Source organism: Limulus polyphemus, unplaced genomic scaffold, assembly GCF_000517525.1.
Source record: "Limulus polyphemus unplaced genomic scaffold, Limulus_polyphemus-2.1.2 Scaffold58, whole genome shotgun sequence".
In the NCBI taxonomy this organism is placed as follows: domain Eukaryota; kingdom Metazoa; phylum Arthropoda; class Merostomata; order Xiphosura; family Limulidae; genus Limulus; species Limulus polyphemus.
In genome coordinates, this window is record NW_013665668.1 from 556,275 (window position 1) to 578,128 (window position 21,854).

Genomic DNA, 21,854 nt, shown 5'->3' on the forward strand with positions numbered 1-21,854 from the left:
CTGACTTCCTGTGTGACGGCGAGTGTGTGGCATGTTTCTGTTGTTATGGGTGGCCGGTTGAATGATCCTTGAGAATCAGAAGATGACCTGAAGACAAGGAGAATTTTTTTTACGAAACACTACAAAAAATAACATGTATTACAAATTAATAGTGAAAAGATAAGCCTCAACAAATTGTAACTTCGAGCTCAGTTTTGTTTGAAATGCGACATTTAACATACATAACGTTAAGAAAACGTTTCTGAGTATTTGTACTAATTCTTGACTGATTTGAAGAGATAATTTAACATGGAATTGGCTTCACTGCATTAGTTGTGGTATATTAACATAGAAAATGCTAAGATAAATAAAAGTTTCCGAGTATTTGTACTAATTCTTACATGATCTGAAAAACAACATTACATGAAACGGGTTTCACCACATCAACTGAGTAATTTTAATACACAAAACAACAAAAGAAATAAAGTTTTTCTGAGTTTTTATTTGTAGTTAAGCACAAAGCTACACAACGGGCTATCTGTGCTCTGCCAACCACGGGTATCGAAACCCGATTTCTAGCTTTGTAAGTCCGCAAAAATATCGCTGTGGCACTGGGGGGGGGGTATTTTCGAGAGAATAGAACATGATGATATGGATGACAGAACGATATATAATGCACAGAAATACTAAATTGCCGAATCATGTACGTCAAATCTGATTATATTTGACCAAGAATGCATACATTCTAGAAAACTTAATGAAATACTTCAATGTTTCATTAGTAGGCCATACGAGACACACTTATGACGACAGTGATATATATATATATTACGTCTAAATAACCAGATAAAATAATTTATCTTTCAACGTGGAATCTCGAGCATTAGTTTATAGAATACTGATTTTACAGGAATTACCATATTAAAGACTTCAAAATTTTTTTTTTTCTAGATACTATTAAATGCTCTCGTGTATTCTTATGCAAAACAAGTCAGTGTGATTAAGCATAGTCATTGATTTGTGTATTGATTTTATATGTTTCCACCAGCTCATAATCTTTTCTTTTACAAGTTCGCTATGTTATGAGGTTTTATCACACACTTTGATACTGCTAATCTACCCACGAACCGCAATTCTCAGGAATATTCGTCTTAGTGGTATTTAAAATTCATGAGTTTTTTTTTTACGCTAATCTGATTCACATTATTGTATTTGCAGCCATTGAGTTCATTTGTCTGAAACTTCTATTAGTTTGGTTTTGAATTTCGCGCAAAGCTGCACGAGGCCTATCTGCGCTAGCCGTCTCTAATTTAGCAGTGAATGACTAGAGGGAAGGCAGCTAGTCACCATCACCCACCGCCAACTCTTGTGCTACTCTTTTACTAACGAATAGTGGGATTGACAGTCACTTTATAACGCCCCCACAGCTGAAAGGGCGAGCATGTTTGATGGGACGGGGATTCGAACTCGTGATCCTCAGATTGCGAATCACGCACCCTAACCAATTGGCCATGCCGGGCCACTTTTAGTATAGCATTGTACGTAATTGCCATAAAGAACCTTCAAACTTTTCAATAAAAATCTGACTTGCTAATGTATGGAAAGAACAACACACAATTTATTCTTTTGCTCACTTAAAGTGGCAAAGCACGGAAGTTTCCGTCGATCTTCCTCTTTAAAGCGGAGTGTGTTTCGGAAGTTAGCTTACTACACCATAGATATGCGGGTCTTTAGTTCGCGTCCTGTTACCGCAAGAACAAAACGAAATCGTGATCCTCACTTTGGGGCTATTGATGCGTTATAAGAGTAACGGTGGTGGAAAAAATAATAGAAAAACAGAATAATTCATTGTTAATCAAAGGGAGGTGGTACGATAAATACCCCTCCCTTTCGAAAAAAATCACGAATCACAAAATGAGGACGTCATAGAAGAAGAAATACAGAAAACATTGTTACAGAAAAGGAACACTTTACAGAAAGTTTTTTGTTTTGTTTTTTCAAGTTGAAAGGGTCTATCTATAAATGGGAAATTTAATGGATAAAGAAAACAACAGGACAAAGAATTGAATATCAAATAGAAAAAGTTTATGGAATTTCGTAAATTTTTGGGGTTGATGGTGTTGAATGGAAGAATGGAGGACGAGAAAGGAAGATGGAAAGTACATATAGGAGTTTTGGTGGTGAATTATATAATTGAAAAAGAAGAACTGAAATCAATTGTGGATGAAGGTAGAAAATAGGACAGAATCGTATGACAATTATAGTTGGGATAATTATGAAGGGCAGGAAGAAGAAGAGGAAAAGTTAGGATATATATAACTTGGAATTGAAGAGCTGATGGAGAAAAAACACGTTTTGTACAGAAATAAAATGACAAAATAAAACACGGCAACTGATGAAAAAAAGATACCAGGAAAACATTTTGGTGAAGATTAAGGACTTGGAGAATGGCAGTAAGAAGAATATGAAAAATGTGAATAAAGGAAAGGTTTCAGGACAACATGATAATAAAAAGGTTGGGAATCACTGATATAGAGGGACAATAAATTATAATAAAAGAAAATAAGAAAGATCGGATGGTATTAGATGGTGAAAGGAGTTAGAGAAGAAATACGCTATTCTAAAATATATTTAAATAACTTAAAATATAAATGGATGGTTTGTTTGTTTTAAGTTAAGCACAAAGCTACACAATGGGCTATTTGTGATCTGCCCACCACGGGTATCGAAACCCGGTTTTTAGCGTTATAAGTCCGCAGACATGCTGCTGTGCCACTGGGGGGGGGGCATAAATAGATGGAGCAAAAATATTGGAAGAACTGTAATGGGTACAACAAATTTCAGTCTGAAATACGCAAATTACGTTGTAGCGTTGGAATACTTGAAGAATATGAAGAGAAAAATAATCTAATTATATATCTTTATTTAATTCAGAGATGATGGTTGTTTAGAAAGGAAAGAAGAACATGGGAATGGTATTCGACATCTGACAAATGAAAAGTCAGCTTGGGACATGTAAATCAGCATGTCACGTGAAAAATTAATTTGCGACGAAACAGAATGTATCAGAACTACATTTTGACATTGTTTGATGTGTGAAGCTAATAAAACCGATCGCTTTTGGGAAGGGTATGTGACGTACAGCCTTTTCCGACGTAAAATATTCATTTACTCGGGCCAGAAAAATGTGTTCAGATCGTGGACTAAATTCTAAAATTAGAATATCCATTGTTCTTAATCGAATCGGAAAGCAAAGGAATACAAATCAACTTTGGGAACCAGGACCACCCAGAAAGAGATCTGCAAGAAGTAAGGGTATGGCGTCTTATAAGAAGCGAGAATCCACAAACACAAAAGTCGACGGCAAGAGCCATCCACGTGCCCCAAACAACAGTATACAATATATTCAAGAAATATCTTCATCTGGAAAAGCAACACAAGTCACGTGTACACAAGTTGCTTCCATGACATCTATGATGAACCATTACATACCTCAAGCAACTGGAGTATTAAACGGGTATTCATGCTGCTCCATACAGAAATATACAGGTCAAGTTGCCGGATACACAGTATACGGATCTCTATGTGATCCGACTCTTGAAACAAGCACTGAGAAACCATCGTATTCGTAAACTAAGTAGAATATAGAAATCCTGCAGGGAGAGGTGGTGCGCTTTTGACATGACATTCTAAGGACGGTGTTTTTTGCAGTGGAAACTACGCTCGATGCTTATGGAGCGTAGCAAGGTCATGATTATATGTGGCGACACGGATTGTAACGACGTGGTGAGGCTCCAAAGTCGTTTTAATACAATGAACTCAACCTCTGTATAAATGTTTATTTAAAGTGCGCGCGCCCATGAACTTTTATAGTTTGTCATAGTTAGTTTACTGTATGATTTGATTAGTTCCTGTAAAAAAACAACAGCGACTTGAAATAGTAATTTGTTCATATACGCTTTATTTCTAAAAATATTCTCATGCATAGTTCCCCAGTGGCTCAGCGGTAAGTATGAAGACTTATAACAGCACAGGTGGCCCATTGTGCAGCTTTGTACTTAACAATAAGCAAACACATTCTTACGTAAAGGCCGAATTTTTGCCAGAATTATTTTGTGGTTTTGCTATATATAAATATTTGCTATATGAAATGTTGTATAATGAAAAAATAAAAGGACCTGGGAATGTACACACATATATATATATATATATATATATATATATATATGAAATAGGTTTTGCCACAGACTTATTTATGATACATAAAACGTTTGAAAAGTTTATTTGAGAGTTTCAATATGGAAAGACACAGTAACACTGATTTATTTAGCTTGTGTCGTTCTATAGTAATTCTGTGGTGTGTGGGCAAAGCGAAACAACTTTAATAAGGACCGATGATTCTATTACATGCATAACCAAGTTTTCAGTTTTTTATTGTCTGTGCTTTCAAAAGTATATTAAATAAATACCCATTTTCAGCCGTAAAGAACTGTACACTGCTAAAATAAAACACTTACTTGAAGAAGTAATATTGTTTAGTGCAATTGTTACATTATTTTTTACAAAATATCATAATTAACCAGTAGAAATATTCAAACTTTATATTCATTTCTACTGACTTTTTCTACAGGTTCTTCCTAGTTAGCTGAATCTTCCTGTCAAGATGAGTAAACTCATCTTTCTGCTGATTCTCCACGGAGTCGTTCATCTAGTCACGGGATTATCTTCAGATGATCTCCGCTTACTACAGAAAGTTTCTGATGACCAAGACAGTCTTCGGAATGCCCTAGCAAGTGTAGAGAGACGTCGGCGACAGTTTGAAGCGAAACCTGTTTCTTCTCATTCTTTCAGTTTCCCTAACGAAGGACTACAGGAAATGAAGAGAGAGGAAGAAGAACAATCTTATTACCTTAACCAAAGAAGTGATGAAGTCAACGAACCAGATGATGTTCCTCCCGTTTCATCTGAAATGGCTAACAAGATCATGTGGATTTCCAAGGAGAGCGAGAGAAAGTTAAGAGAAAGGGACATGGATGGGATTCCAATTAATGATCAAAACACACCTTACAGTGTCGACAATGCTAACAGGCAACAAGACTATTACCAATTTTTTGATAAGGACATGGAGTTTCCTGTGGTTGGTCGTCACCATAGTTCCAATTACGACAGAAAACGCCAAAGATCGAGCTTAGATAAGGACATTTTTAAGAAACAAAGTTTGAGAAAAAAGAAATATCTTATTCCAGACATTAAAGATTACTCCGAAGAGAACGTTTTTTCACCACTGAACGCGATTTCTTCATCTAACGAAGAGTTGAGCGATGACACGAGGTTTGATTATCAAGATAACATCAAAGAAATGGGTAAATTATATCATTGAATTAATATTTTATTCAATTGCAATACTAAGCTATAATCCTCTGAGGCACTGTATTATGCATATTTGACAAGATGTTTAGAATAAGAGTTTATTCAGAGTTGTAAATTCAAGTAATCCCTAAAGTCTACGTCATTACCGCATGTTTATTGTACTGCATAAACGTTAATATTAGGCGCATTAAGTTTAAGTGAGCTATAAATTAATTACAAAGCATACTGATTTTGTTAACTTTACGTCATTTTTCAGATACCCAGGGGGATTTTCGAGAACTTCCAGTTATCAAACATCGTTTATCATGGAAAGGTGCACAATTTCCAGATTATAATGATGATTTATATTTACGCCCACTTTATGCTGAGAGGAGAAAGAAAAAGGGCGAGGCAGAGAATCCCCTTTCTTTGCCAGTAGATCAAACTATGATTCCTAGCTATGAGCACAGTAGCTCAGACGACTATAACACAGTTATGGCTAGTCCTTCTCGAATGAAGAACTTAGAATTCGATAAATCCCCTAAATTTCATAGAGCACAAGAACCTTCAAGTGATCTCCAGAATTATGATAAAGACATATCAACGAAGAAGAAAACGGAAATTAAAGATTTGTCTGAGTTGAACAGTGAACCATTTATTTTTCCTTCAAATGTCAATTCAACTGACCTTCAAAGCTATCATAGACTTTTGGCTATGTCACGAAAGAAGAAAATGGATGCCGATGACTCGACAGATATTTCTAATGAACAAAATATTTCCTTTGGTACTGCCCCAGATGATCTCCAAGATTACTATTTGACTATGGCCATGTCTCAGTTGAAAGATATAGAAAATTATGATTTGCCTACATTGAACAAATATCAGGAACTTACACCATATATTGATTCAAATAAGCTTCAAGATTACTATCAATCTATGGGTATGTCTCGAAAGAAGAAACTACATAAAAGTCTACAGAAGGAGAAGAAAGATACAAAATCAACTATGGATGTAAATAATATTCGGGATTATTATCTCCCTGCGATGTTGCCTCTAAAGAATAACAAAAATATACATAGTTCTGACAGTGACGAAACAATTTCTGAAGGTATTATTGATGATACTGTTAAGAACCTTCCTGAAGAACTTAGAAAACGAAAAATAAAGAAAGATATCTTCGGTGACAAGGGAAGAACAATTCAATTGCCTGATATTTACTTATCTGATAAAAGTTCGGAAGAGTATGACTTGTCCGACAAGAAAAAGAGACTACCTTTTCTTGTCGAAGAAGATCATCTGGATTTGAAGAAGAGGCAAGATCATTTACTTATGGACGATAGTGACAGAGAAGGAATAGTATTGGGTGAGCTCAAAGATATATTTAAAGACGACGAAGAAAGGAATCGTGCTCGTAAGAGACAAGAGGGTTCAGAAGAGCAAACTTCGATTAATTCAAGATTAAGTGGTAACGATACTGATAACTTAGAAACACAAAGCTTGTCACATGAACAAGACGAACCACGAGATAAATCAGAAAAAGATATACCAGAGACCCATGAATCTCACAAGGAGAAGAATTTTGACGAATGGCTTAGGAAGGAGTACATAAAAACTATGGCTCAGGCACTCAATACTATGAAAAAGAAACGAAGTGATGATTGGGTTCCCATAGTTTCTCAAGACTTAGATGAGAATTCCAATGAAGAGATGTCGAAGCTGAAAGAGTTTCAAGAAAGGAATAAGAAGAAAAGGAGCAATGCAATAAATAAAAATAACAGAGATGAAAGAGATGAATATGACATTCAAGAAGACGAAATAAGTAAAAATGACGGGGCATCCTCCGAAGAAATTCGCCAATTTTCTCTTGCCCAGGAAAAGATAAAAAATATTGAACAGAGTATGATAAACGAAGCCTTGGGCGTTATACAAAATGACGCTTCTGAGACGGCTAGATCCGATGTGGAAAAAGCCATTAAAAAAATTGAAGCCGCTAAGGAACTAAATGAAATGGGACGTTCTTTGAAACATTTTGAAAACACCTTGGGTCAGATTGAGGAAGATGAGGAAGAGGATAAAGTTGAAGACTCTTTTATTAACAGTGAACCAAGAAAAAGAACCTCGTTCCCTAGTCAAATGCGAGGTGACGTTATTTGATTTTCTTCTAAGTAAAGATGTTTTGAAAAGAAGAAGAAAAAAGTATAATTTTATCAATCCATAATGTCTTAATGATTTTGAAAAAAGAGGCGTGCCTTATTCGCAAAAAATAACAAAAATCTACTTTTGTGGTAATGACATGACATGACTTAATTTCTGAAAATAAGCTGTACACACCTTTTATTTGTCGTTAAGCGCAAAGCTACACAGGGGGCTAACTGGGCTGTGCCTACCACAGGTATCAGAACTCGATTTTTAAAGTCATAAGCTCACAGATTTACCATTGAGCCACAAAGCAGAGAAATTTGTTTGTTTGTTTTGAATTTCGCGCAAAGCTACTCGAGAGCTATCCGCGCTAGCCGTCCCTAATTCAGCAGTGTAAGACTAGAGGGAAGGCAGCTAGTCACCAACACCTATCGCCAACTCTTGGGCTACTCTTTTACTCACGAATAGTGGGATTGACCGTCACATTATAACGTCCCCCACGGCTGTTTGGTGTGACGGGAATTCAAACCCGCGACCCTCAGATTTCGAGTCGAGCGCCCTAACCACCTGGCCATGCCGGGCCGAGAAATTTGATCTGTATGATGTTTGAATACCAGAAATATTTATTAAAGGATTTTGTTTGTTTCAGAATTTTCGTGTAAAACTACACATAACTGTCCATAATTTTGAAGTTATAGACAAGAGATAAGGCAGCTAGTGAACCCCCCAACTCCCCCAGTTATGGGGCTACTCTAATCGAATAGTGGTATTTGACTGTCACTTATGTTCGCAACCACGGTCCAAAAGCTCGTAGCGATTGTTTTATTTATATACTTTTTTGGCGGTAACGAAGCGCAATTAATCTTGGGTCCACAATTAGGCACGTTTAACCACCTGGCCGTGTTCGGCCCCATAGGTTTCAATTACGAATCAAATGGTTCAACTCTTTCGATCACACCTATATACGATTCAGGTGGTTGACTTTTCTTACAATTTCTACTGATTTTCATCCAAATGCATTTATTTATTGCTGTGCTTGGTCAAACATTTTTTGTTTAGTCTTATGACATCAAGAATATGGAAACTAAGATACTATAAACCATTTTAAAAATGTAATTGTTATTCTAGATTGATTGATTTTTTTTTCTGTATGAGTTTTATTTCTCATCCAAAACATAGGGTTAAATCCCATACTATTTTTACAATGACGAACTACAACTCTACGCTGCTATGACAACAGGCTGTTATGGATTTGCTGTGTTCTCATAACAACAATCGTATATGTTAAACAGCTTATAAAGAAACTTGTAAATATTACTGTTTCTGTAAAACATTCGCTCAACAGCTCACTAGATATTTTAATATTAATATTATCAATCTTCCATGTCGCTTTTGAAAGTTTTCATAGGTTTTATCACATAATTACGTGAAAAACATTCCATGTGGTAATAACACATAATTACTAAGATGTCCACAATTTCTTCTCTTAGATATGAAAGCTTTGTTTACATTTCGGCAAACTTCTTATATAAGGTTTATTTAATCTATTTTTCTTTTCAAAATATGTCTTAATATATACGAAAGATTTTTAATAAAAGCTAAAAGTCACCGCAATCTAGAGTGAAGCACAGTTATAAGTTATTGATTCACACGAGCCCCCCCCCCCTCTCCCAGTGGCACAGCCTTAAGTATGCAGACTTGTAGCGCTAAAAACCAGGTTTCGAAAAACCCTTGGTGGGCACAGCATAGCACAGATAGCCCGTTGTGTAGCTTTGTGCTAGCAGAACTTCCAATTCCATGCCCCTGGTGGTACATTAATATCTTTAAAAAAAGAAAGAGAGATTGCAATCGAAGTTTAGAACTTGACATAAATATCATGTCCATATCAAATGCACCATAATGAGTTTTAGAAAAGAAAAATGAACAGAATACACGAAACAATGAATTATAAATAATATTGGTTCAATCAGATAAACCCTCAATATATATATGTATATAAACCGATTCCTTGTTCTCTTCCAGGTTTTTATTGAAGTTGAGTAAGTTTTTAACTGACACAAACGCTATTTTTTAAAAATTCTGATTGTATTGCTTGTGTTACGATATTTAGTAGTTCTTTTAGCGTTTTTTTTATCAGGAAAAAATATGAAATATCTAGTTGTTTTAACAGAAACCGTGGAGACAGAACCTTTGGAAAAAGCAAAGAACGCCAAACAAGCCGAAAATGACTTAAGCCTAACTCCTGCATTAATCAAGGCTTTTTACGGAAACTTTCTAAAGACTCGGAAACCTTTATCAGGAAATAACGTAGCAGGTAAAATTATATCATAGACAACCCTTCTTGTTTTAGGTTTTATCATCTCTTAACGAAACTACTTAAAAACTTATTAATGTTTTATACGTTTTCCAAAGTTTATTGAAATCATGACACCAAATTTAAAACCGATTAGAAAGGATGAAATTCAACTGTAATACAGGTTGCAAGTTGATAATATAATGTATGACGAATAAAGAGGGAAATGACAGTAAATCTCTCAGCATTTTTATGTTGGTCTTTAGCAAATATAGGATGTAATCAACAGTTACAATAAGTCTTAACAATATATTTGTGTTGTTCTATAGTTAAATACAAGACGTAATAAATATTACAATATAGCCTCGACAATATATTTGAAATTTTCATCCATTTGCGCCTGGAACTTTACTGAATTTTATTTTCTTACTTACATTCAGTTTTCCTTGCCAAAATGAAATTTGCGATTAGGAAGGACTTGTGGTTGATTGAAATAAACAGCTGAATATTTATAGACCTTTTTTTTGTTCTTCTAAAATTCTCACAATTTCGATCAGTGAAGCACTGGCTGAGATAGATTTATTTAAGGGGATTCAATATTCTGCAGATTTCTTTTTTGTTCTTCTAAAATTCTCACAATTTCGATCAGTGAAGCACTGGCTGAGATAGATTTATTTAAGGGGGATTCAATATTCTGCAGATTTCTTTTAACAATGTTTCGATTCCTTTCGTCTGTTAACTGAGTTACTTTTCGAAATGAAAACGTTTATGTACCAATGTTACAATAATCTTAGTAGAGACAGTTTTAATAAAAGCTCAGTTTATTGAGTTGCTTATGCCTTGAGGAAACTCTTAAACTTGTTTCCCAGTGGGATTAAATTTAGGGGCGCTCATAGCTTCTTGTAGAAAGGGGGAATAGTTCAACCATAGTAGTTCGTGGGTTTGGGGAATCCCTGAAACTAAATCATCTAAAGTTTATTAAACAATAAAAATATGGAACCACAAGAGCTTGAAACATACTTTGTGCAACTATTAAAAATGGGTGTTAGACCGGGGAGGGGTGGGGTTACTGATTTTAAAATGGGGGGATGAGAGGTACTGAATTTTTTTTCTGGCAGGATTTTATAGCCCACGCTTCTAAACCCCTATCCAATAATACACGAGAAAAGTTTTTTTTAATACTTAAGCCTGAGAACAGGCTCCTTATGTATAGCCCTTTTATATTTCAAGTGAAAACATACCTAGTTGTACAGTGTTATATGCAAATTTCATAAATTTTCGTTCAAACATCGATTAAATTCCCATATGTAAAGGTTTATCGCTACCAGTATGACCCAAAAATGGACTGAATTTTGCATACTTTCATGGCAAAATAGCGGTTAAAAACCCCTGTACCTTTATTGCTTGTATGAAAACTATTCCCGTTGCACAAAACTTCCCTGAAAACTACACCCCAGTGCACAGCTACCAGCATTTATGGAAGGAATAGAGTGATTTTATATACCACTGCCTGAGGAGGATGTGCTATACCTCTTGTGAAAGGCAGATAGTTAAAGATTTTATTGTAATATGTTATATGAAAGTGATTACAAAAGGTAAGAGATCACTATTACCAACTTTTAAAAACTAAAATTTGATGAGTCGTGCATTATCCACGATAACTTACCGCTCTTTTTTGTTTACAAGTGTTCGACAGATGCTTCATTACATCCGCTAATGTGTATGTGTTGAAATGATGCATAAACAAAGTTACCATGCATTGTGATTCTACTCGCCAGGTGTCATTCTGTGTACTGAAGACAAATTAATTGATTTTAAGCGCCCATTTGGACAGCGAGAATGCATGATTCATGCAAAGGGGGTTTATACGCCCCCCCTCTCACGTGAACGTCCTTGAAATAATATGGTATTTCTAACTAACGAAGTTGCTTACAGTTCATGGATGGATTAAATATTATGGCATTACCAATTAATGGATTTGCTTACAATTTATGGAAATTCTGGAACTTATTTCTCTGTTGGGCCCCCAGTGGCTCATCAGTAAGTGTAAAGGCTTATAACGCTAAAAAGCTGGTTTCAATGCCCATGGTTGGCACAGCACAGATAGCCTGTAGTGTAGCTTTGTGCTTAACTACAAACAACTTGTCTATTAGATTAAATAGTGTAACATTTCTAATTAATGGATTTGATTAAAATTCATGAATTAATTTTTTTGTTGAACTAAATAGTTACATTCCTAACTTACAGTTTCTAAAACTAACTTTTCAATGAAACGAGTTCTTTAGTTAATAGACATAACTACAACTGTTCTAATGTTTTTACACGTGTTATTCTAATATTACAGGAAATCAATCACAAATAATAACGATAATATATTTTCGAATTTTTATTACACGTGTCATTATAATACTGGGGGTGACCAAAGTCAGGTAGTAGAGATAACTATAATTTCGTTCTATAACGTTTTACATGTGTCATTATAATGCTCCAGGTGACCAATGTCCACCTCTGGAATTACTGACAAGAGACTGCTCTTCTCTGGAAAAGGTCATCTCAACAGGCCCTGTCCAGCGATTACTGGAAAATTCATGTAACTGGCACGAAGTATGTTACGCATGCGTAAGTATAGGAACTCTTTCAAAGCATCTGGTTAAAACAATCGATAAACCGAGCACCTTTAGAAAGACAGTCAGCCATGAGATTTACTTTCCTAAAGATGTCGCAATTTAACTGTTTTAACTACTTTTGTGACTTTATGTACTCTTCAAAGACCATGAATGATTTTTTTTAACGATATGGTGACTCTATGTGTTTATTGACTCATTAGCCAGCCAGAACATAAATAAATCTCATCATTCTACTCTCTGGAGGTTACTGGCTAGACAAGTAAAACTTTTCGAACTGATGGTGACGAAAAACTTTATATCTTATAGTTTTTCAGCTTTAATGTGTATTTGATTTATTTGTTGGATAACAAGTTATTATTCTAACTTTAAACTATATTCCAAAACTTTAAGATTTCGCATCTCAAAATTATTTCATTGTCAAATTGTGATTTTAATTTAAAAATAAATTACAAACTTTAAAAATGTATGTCTCTATATAATCGTTTTGAAAAAAATAGAAACTTATATTATAACTATAAAATTTATTATTATTTTGTTTATTAAATTTTAAGGGAGAAGTCTTTGGTCTCAACCCTAATGATTGTGACGCGGGATTTTTGGAGGAAAGCGCCGCCCTGTGCCAGGATGATGTACTTTGCAACTCCATTGCTCGCACTGTATTGGTGCCGTTAAAACAGAGACGATTGTTTCATAAAAGATCGGTTCCCGCCCTTTGCTATAGAGAAGAATGCATTAGAGATTTCCTACTTACTCGTTAGATGTTAAAACTAATTAATCCTTAAAGCAACAGGATTTTTTGTCTTTAATAATTTGCTCGTTCTTATCATTGAAAATAACCCACAAATATTGAAAGCTGTCTTGATATTGCAGTAAGTCACGTGTGACAAAGAGTAATTATTGAAATTATTTATGTGTATATCATATACTGTTGTTGTGAGTGAGTCATATCAGTGACAATACCAATTAAAATGATACGTTGCAAAAAAAAACACAACCCAGAATAAACGTTTTCTGTGAATTAACCTAGACACAGCCGTCAGAGGTCACTGTTTTTAACAGATGAAAAACCGAGTCACTTTAATGTCAACTTCGTCATGAACAAACGTTAATTAACTGATTTTGGATAAAGTTGAAGCCATCAAGATAAATAATTACTATTAAAAATATTAAGTGATACCGTTTGGTTTGACAAACAGTAACGGAGATAGAAACATAGAATTATCGATGGTGTAATTATTAGTTTTATTTTACAGATAATTTTTTTATCTTAGAAAAATCACACTAAAGAAAGCATACTTATGATCTGGAATTACTTGAAAATTTTACGTTTTATTTCTTCTTTTACAGAAGCATAAATTTTGTTATAGAAAGTGGTTTAACTGTTCAAAACTCATGTATTGAAAGTATATCTTTGCCTACAGATGAGCCTAGTGTTGTTTTCACATTATGTAACAAGTTATATAGACAATTTTATTAAAACTAAATTATTTTTATAAGTAAAAGTATTAGAATATAAAAATAGATATAGATCATTAAGCATGTTAAACTAAAAACAGATTCTTTACAGCCTAAACATATCAAAATTAACAAATTGTAGAGAAGGCAGAAAAGGCTTGGGAACAGTAGTGCAATATAAGATTATTCTTATTCTAGTCTGGTTGTTGTTTTGTTTTTAGATGTGTCGTCAGCTCTCGCTATAGCTGTGAAGTTTAAATTTATCGTGTAACTAATGTAATGTATCAGTTTAAGAACAGTTGTTACCAACCTGTTGTTGTTGTGAAAAGAAATGTTTCTGTATCAAAAGGTAATAAATGGAGAACAATGAGGAGACTGCTTACGTCATTTATTTATTTTTAAGTACTTAGAACTGGTTTGTTGAATGAATTAGTCGTTTCACTTTAAAAAAACAACAACATAAGAAAGTTATCTTTCCAGCTTTTTTTTTATGGTCACAGGATGAATAGAAGATAAATGAATCTCAAATGATACCAGAATCTTCTAAACTGTACAATAGAACTTTCATGAAACAGATGGTTAACATGTTGATTATATCTTTTGTCATCAATTAGTTTTTATCAGAATCTTCTAAACTATACAATAGAACTTTCATGAAACAGATGGTTAACATGTTGATTATATCTTTTGTCATCAATTAGTTTTTATCATAATCTTCTAAACTATACAATAGAACTTTCATGAAACAGATGGTTAACATGTTGATTATATCTTTTGTCATCAATTAGTTTTTATCAAATTACCACTTGTTTTGCATGGTAAGACGAGTGCAGCCATATTGTAGCAATGTTTATTTTATGTATATAATATTATGCGAAATTCAAATTTACTGATAGAATTATATTATTGCCATTGCTGCTATTTTTCTTCCAAAAGGGCTTTGATCTATAGGTATGTTCACAAAACAGACTAACTTTGTTGAGGACTTTAATGTGAATCCTTTTGTTGTTTTGACAATGAAAATTACGACAGTATCAGAAAGTATGGCAACAGACAACAAAAGTCACCAAAAGACCTAATACAGTTCAAATGTGACGGTACATATAAAAATTATCTTTTTAAAGTAACACTTTGAAAATATCTGCCATTAACTGCGGTGTGTGTCTGACAAATGGTTGTGCCAAAATTCAGTCTTCCACCATGTTGACGTAATTCAATACAGCTGACAAATGGTTGTGCCAACATTCAATCTTCAACCATATTGAAATGATTCCATACATCTGACAAATGGTTGTGTCAATATTCAATCTTCAACCATATTGAAGTGATTCAATACATCTGACAAATGGTTGTGCCAATATTCAATCTTCAACCATATTGAAGTGATTCAATACATCTGACAAATGGTTGTGTCAATATTCAATCTTCAACCATAATTTAAGTTATTCAATACATCTGACAAATGGTTGTGTCAATATTCAATCTTCAACCATATTGAAGTGATTCAATACATCTGACAAATGGTTGTGCCAATATTCAGTCTTCAACCATAATTTAAGTTATTCAATACAGCTGACAACTTTTTACATCGTAGTCAGTCTTTTAGTAATTGGGTAAGGCAGTACGTTTGACAAATTAGTATATCAATCATTAAGTTACCACCGACATCAGCTGTAGCAGCACCTCTAACAAATGGTTGTGTTAACATTATGCCTGTTATCAATTGGAGTGAGCCGATACATCTCATAAATAGTTTGTTAACATTCAACCTGCTGTCAACTTGGAGTGAATCAGTATATTGGACAAATGGTTGTATCAATATTATACCTGCTACCAACTTGAAGTGGGTCAGTACATTGGACAAATGGTCGTGTCAACAATCAACCTGCTACCAACTTGAAGTGGGTGAGTACAATTGATGAACAGTTTGTCAACAATCAACCTGCTACCAACTTGAAGTGGGTCAGTGCATCTGATAAATAGTCGTGTCAACAATCAACCTGCTACCAACTTGAAGTGGGTGAGTACAATTGATGAACAGTTTGTCAACAATCAACCTGCTACCAACTTGAAGTGGGTCAGTACAATTGATGAACAGTTTGTCAACAATCAACCTGTTACCAGTTTGGAGTAAATCAATACATCTGATAAATTGTTTGTCAACAACCAACCTGCTTCCAACTCGGAGTGAGTCAGGACAGCTTACAAAGCTGAAAATGTTTATGTCAACCATTATCTTGCCACTAACTTGAAATTAGTCAGTAATCTGTCATTTGGTTGTGCCAACAATTAACTTGTAGCCAACTTGACATAATTTATTAAATCTAACAAAAGGTTGTGTGAATAGTGACTCTGCCACCAATCCGAAGAGAGTCAATACTTCTAATAGTTAGTTGTGTATTTGAAAAATGTGCTACCACCGTAAAGCACTACGCTTGGCACGTTTTCGTGCCACCAATTGATGTGCTAACAACTGTCAAATAAACGAAGATGAAGATCACGAATACATGAAATCAAACGATATTTATATGATAAAATAAATGCACAGCACGATTTAAATGTAGCTCTCGTTTTCTCTCTTCACATTAGAACACATTTGTACTTAATTTCGTATACTGGAAAATGGATATACAATTTTATTAAGATTAAGACGACACTCGTGTAAGTTTTCACACACACATATATATGTTAAAGAAATAAGGCCAACGTTTAACGGTGTACAACTAATATTTAAAAATGAGACTTTCCCTACTCTCAAAGTGAAATTAAAATAGTTTTTATTAACAAATTTACTCTATAAAGTTTGTTTGTTTGAAGTTAAGCACAAAGCTACACAATGGGCTATCTGTGCTCTGCCAACCACGGGTATCGAAATACGGTTTCTAGTGTTGGGAACAGTTTCATACACTCAACATGTTTTGACGTCTTATTTCGTTGTCATCCGGGTGAGGCTACAATATTAACTAGTTGTATTTGCTAGTAAATGAAAATTGAAATATAACAAACATAGAAAGGAAAACATGAAATCCTTAAGAACTTAGAATCTAATTTTTTGTTTTTAGTATTAGATTTATTATAATATGAAAAGTAAAAGATACTTGACTAATGGATCAAGTCCTTTTTGTAAGGTACAATACCTTTGAAACTCTTTTGATTTTATTAAATAGCTGAGAATCTACGATATAAGAAATTTAGAACTTCTCTGAAGAAGTGAAAATTGAGATCTGATGAGATTCGAATGTAGTGGCATAGCCAATCAAGGCCAGGCCTTGTCAAGAACGTGCCCAACAAACGCCTGAGAGAACAATAATAAATTATCGATCTGAGAGCAAAACTGTTTTTTTCTTTGTCAGTAGGGGTGGTGCGGAGTATGAAGGAAGACGAACAAAGAATCAACTCGTTATTGGAATCTGCGTCAGTACGTAATTAAGTACATCATTTAGTTTGCAACATCGGATGTTCCAGCTTCCACTATGTCATGTGAGTCAGGTAACATCCACTGTAGCCAATCTCTCTCAGACTTACAGGAAAATTGTAACTGACTTGTCAATAATGTCTGTCTTTCAAGAAAAAAACGGGAAAAAGTGAAAAGTGGACAGATATATATGGTGGTGTTTGATTCGAGACATGCAAGTAGGTATATGCTCCTCTAATGAATAGAGAAACGTTGTGATCTGAGAAAAAACACTCCACAGATTTAACAATCCCATCAACATCTCCACCACTCTAGAACGGATTATCCAGTTAAGTCTTCAGTTTCAAATGGCATGTAAAGATAATATATTGTGATAGTTTGGTCAATGATAAAGCAAATAGTAGTAGCTTCCAGTGGCATAATGAGTGGGAAAGGTATGAAGGGAGTATACTGGCGGCTCAGTTATACATTTTTCTAATTAACACAAGGTTTTGGTATTGAAACCTTTTTAAGTTTCTATTTTCACCTAGATCCCTGGGAAACCTTTTGAAGAGAACCTTAAGGAGGTTTATTCTTTTGGTCATTCATTTTATTTTTGTTCTTAGAATGTTGATCAACCTTCTTGGGTTCTGCCTGTGATAGATGACAACATCAACATAAAGATCACAACTCTAGAGAATGAGACTGTACAACAGTCTTGCATTTTGGAGCTAGATTGGCTGCACTAAATCATTATGAAGTTCTTTCTGTAAACATGCAAAGAAACTGGGTTGGATGTTATTTATCTACTGCATAGTCCATGGAGGAATATAGCTTCATAACATAGGACAAAAAGGACACAGAAGAAGTTGAAGATATAAATGTTTACATAGACTCGGGTAGCTTCTGCATACATACATACAAAGTGACCAGACTATTTTGAAGAAGACCTGGAATAAAAAGGGATATGAGCTTTGACTTGACAGTTAACACAGAAAAGCTCAAATGTATCATCACAGGCTGTAGAAACACAACTAAATATCTTTGAATGAACAAGTTGCTGGTAGATGAAACATCTGAAGAGATTTTGAGTATGGATATATGACCATACAAGACAGTTCAGATGCTCCACCTTGACGTTGCCATGGAGGTAAGAAAAGGTAAGAATGGGTAGCCTGGTTGGCACATATTTCCATTATTACGAATAGAAGCAGTATTCTCTGATCTTCTCATCTTAAAAGGAATTTCCTCTTGTGGAATGCCAAGAATATTGGTCACAGAAATAACTTCCCTGGAGAAGTTTGGGGTATTATAGGAGAAAAGCTCAATAAGAATCCTAACAAAAGCCTTAGATGAGAAAATAAGCTCTCGCTTTCTTTTGTTGCAGCACGATTATCCCCTTATCGAAGTTGATAACGGTGTGAAGGGAGCTAGGAAGTTTCTTTAAGCCTTTTATGGATTAACAAAAAGGTGTCATTTTAACCCCTTACCTATAATATCGTCAGATAATGAGTGAAGGATAAGAGAGCAAGGCACAGATGGTGAAGATGAAGCGGAGTCATCAATAAGTGGCCTTTTAAGTTACCACTGAATAAGTTATATGAGAAATTAGACATAATTAAAAATAGCAAATTCATGGTCCATTAAACTCACCCATCATAGAGTCCAACAAAGGGAAGGTACTACACTGTCAAGAGCTTCACATATTGAAGACAGTTCAGAAGCGCATGGGCACTGTACCCAAACACCATTATCAAGCACCATTTTCACAATAGTCGTAAGAGACGTTAGATATTGGTACTTGGTTAACCTTAGCTACAGTTTACAAACCCATTAATTCTGGGAAAGCCACTCCAGGACTTTCCATCTACAGGATTTCCTTCATGAGTTGCCATACATGAGCAGGTATCGAAACGTGATTTTTAGCGTTATTAGCACTCAGACTTACTGCTGATTTATCGGGGCTTTTTATTGTAGTGGAAAAATTTTCTTTCGCCATTTCTTTCTTCTTCCAAAAGTACATTTGTAATTACAATAATTGTTGTGCTTGTCTCAATTCACATATTGTGATCCTGTCCACAAGTACAACACCTTATGTGACACACAGGTTAAAAGCCAAGTCAGAGACCTCACACCCAGGTTCAAATACAGCCATCTATAGTTTTTAACAGCTTGCCACAAGGCGGACAACCAGTCTACAGTATCTACCGCCCCCCAGTGGCACAGCGGTATGTCTGCGGACTTACAACGCTAGAAACCGGGTTTCGATACCCGTGGTGGGCAGAGCACAGATAGCCCTTGTGTAGCTTTGTGCATAATTAAAAACAAACAAACAATATCTACCAATTATTATGCGCCTACTTTTAACCAAATAGCAGGATTGATTGTCACATTTATAACCACAAGTGAAGTTGAACAATGTATTCAGAAGCACTTTCGCGATTGGAACCTTGGGCGTTAAACACTAGGCCACGCCAAGTCTCGTGAATTTAAGAAAATAAACTTTTGGTTTGTTGAGATATTTAAACACACCAGTCTGTATAAGTTAGAGGGCGTAAGAAACAGATAAATTTGGGATAAAGAAATACACCGTATATAATGGAGGGTGCCACTTTGTCCTGAATGTTAAACGCTAAATTAAAACATGAAGTTGCACCTTTGTCGGTAAGAGTATTGAGTAGTAAAATTATTAGTTTATATACATTATTACACACTAAATTGTTAGTTTCCAAAACAACGCAATAGCTCAAACATTTTCAAGTTGTTTTAAAAATATAAAGCAGAAAACTGTTAAAATACGTGCGAATCAATAGCAAACACAGCTTAATCACGAATTGTCAAGCATAGATTGATCATTACTTATCCGTGTTAAAGAGATTTAATATTTTGTAAGCTTCTCATTTCTTAAAGTTATAGATTATTTCTTTTCTTACACTAATTTCATGTAACGTATTTCGAAAATCTTAAGAAAAATGCTGCACCTTATCAGGTTATAAGAGGCATATTTGAAAACAAATGTTTAAGAAAATTAATTATCCGTGTGTCGCCATCTAGTAGTAGGAATAACAATCTAAACTTGTATTGACCAAAAAAAGAGCAGAACACCTTAATTGTTTGTATATATATATAGAAAACATGCTTAGCTATTAAAGTATACAACAAGCTGTTAACTTTACTTTTTCAGCGTGTAACCAAAATGATTCTATCTTGAAAGCAAAACGTGTGTAATTCACTGCATTTTCAAATCGTACAGCTTGTTAAGTTCCGCTACACTTTTACATTCTACAAGGTTAAAAAACACACTAAAAAGATAGAGACTATTACAGTTTATTTAATTAATTTTTGCAATCATGTATTAGAAACAGGTTATACTTACGAGTAAAGATCTATAACGCAAAATAAGGTATCTAAATTATTTAAAAAATAGAACTTTAATGAGATCGAGAGATAATTAAGCAAAGAAGCTATAATAATAAATTCCTATAATCCAATATTATTCTGCTTCTAGGCATAAATATATATGTTTATAAAAGAGATGCTGATATTAATTTGAGGATCCGTATTTTGAAGGCCCAGGCGCTTCCAGTGGCACAGCGGTGTGTCTGTGGACTTACAACGGTAGAAACTGGGGTTATATACCCGTGGTGGGCAGAGCACAGATAGCCCATTGTGTAACTTTGTGCTTAATTACAAACAAACAAGGCCAAGATACAAGCTTACCTAGTTTATAACAATTCAGCAACACCCGCCGCCTACGCAGCTACTCATGAAGTTTATTATTATCTTACTCATATACCATACAGTAGATGGCGTTACAAATTCTTCTATTATCGTCTTTCTAGAAGGGTCTCTTAACAAACTATTTGAAAAATAAACCATAAGCTATATATTTTATGTAATAATTTGTATTTTATAGTTAAGTATAGTATACTTTTTACATGAACTAAACTTACAAAAGCCTTAGTAAAATAAAAATGTGTATATAATGTAAGTTAATAGTTATAAATAGGTGTCATAAAATCAAAATACATACGGTCGTACGAAGAAAACAGGTAAACAAAATGGTGATACCAACTAAACTCAAGAATTTCTGAGAGAGTTGTTTACGTCTTTTTCTTACTTTACCTTGTGTTACTGCAACTAAATGAAGTGTACACAGCTCTCCATAGAGATAAGACCATTTACACTGTTGATGCTGGTTGAAAACACTATAGCAAATATAAAAATACAATGCTTTATATGGATAAACACGAGTAGCAAGAGCTGACTAAAGCATAAAAGGTTTTGAGTACCAAAAGGTCACGTAACGCTAGAACCATATGTTAAGTTATGGAAATATATATATATATATAAACACGAGTAGCAAGAGCTGACTAAAGCATAAAAGGTTTTGAGTACCAAAAGGTCACGTAACGCTAGAATCATATGCTAAGTTATGGAAATATATATATATATTTTCACCTAATATAAATAGTATTACTGGGGGAGGTTTTGGTTTTGAATGAGAATTTACATCTGCTATTCAAATAGTATAAATAAAAGATGTATTCAATAACTTTAAAAATAATATTTATGTGTTTTATTAATGTTGTAAATTTTAAACTATAATTTCTATATC

At 34.4% G+C, this 21,854-nt stretch overlaps 1 protein-coding gene across 1 annotated transcript in view; it reads left to right on the top strand.

Annotated features, from left to right (window-relative positions):
* The window catches only part of LOC106464269 (dentin sialophosphoprotein-like), a 31,721-nt gene extending 17,506 nt beyond the window's left edge, over positions 1–14,215 (top strand). The window contains exons 2-6 of the mRNA XM_013924399.2: positions 4,610–5,342; positions 5,606–7,468; positions 9,638–9,781; positions 12,252–12,379; positions 12,939–14,215. Of these exons, the coding sequence (XP_013779853.1) occupies positions 4,643–5,342; positions 5,606–7,468; positions 9,638–9,781; positions 12,252–12,379; positions 12,939–13,145 (3,042 nt within the window). The 5' untranslated portion in view covers positions 4,610–4,642 and the 3' untranslated portion in view covers positions 13,146–14,215. The remainder of the gene's footprint in view (positions 1–4,609; positions 5,343–5,605; positions 7,469–9,637; positions 9,782–12,251; positions 12,380–12,938) is intronic.
* The last annotated feature ends 7,639 nt before the right edge of the window (positions 14,216–21,854 follow it).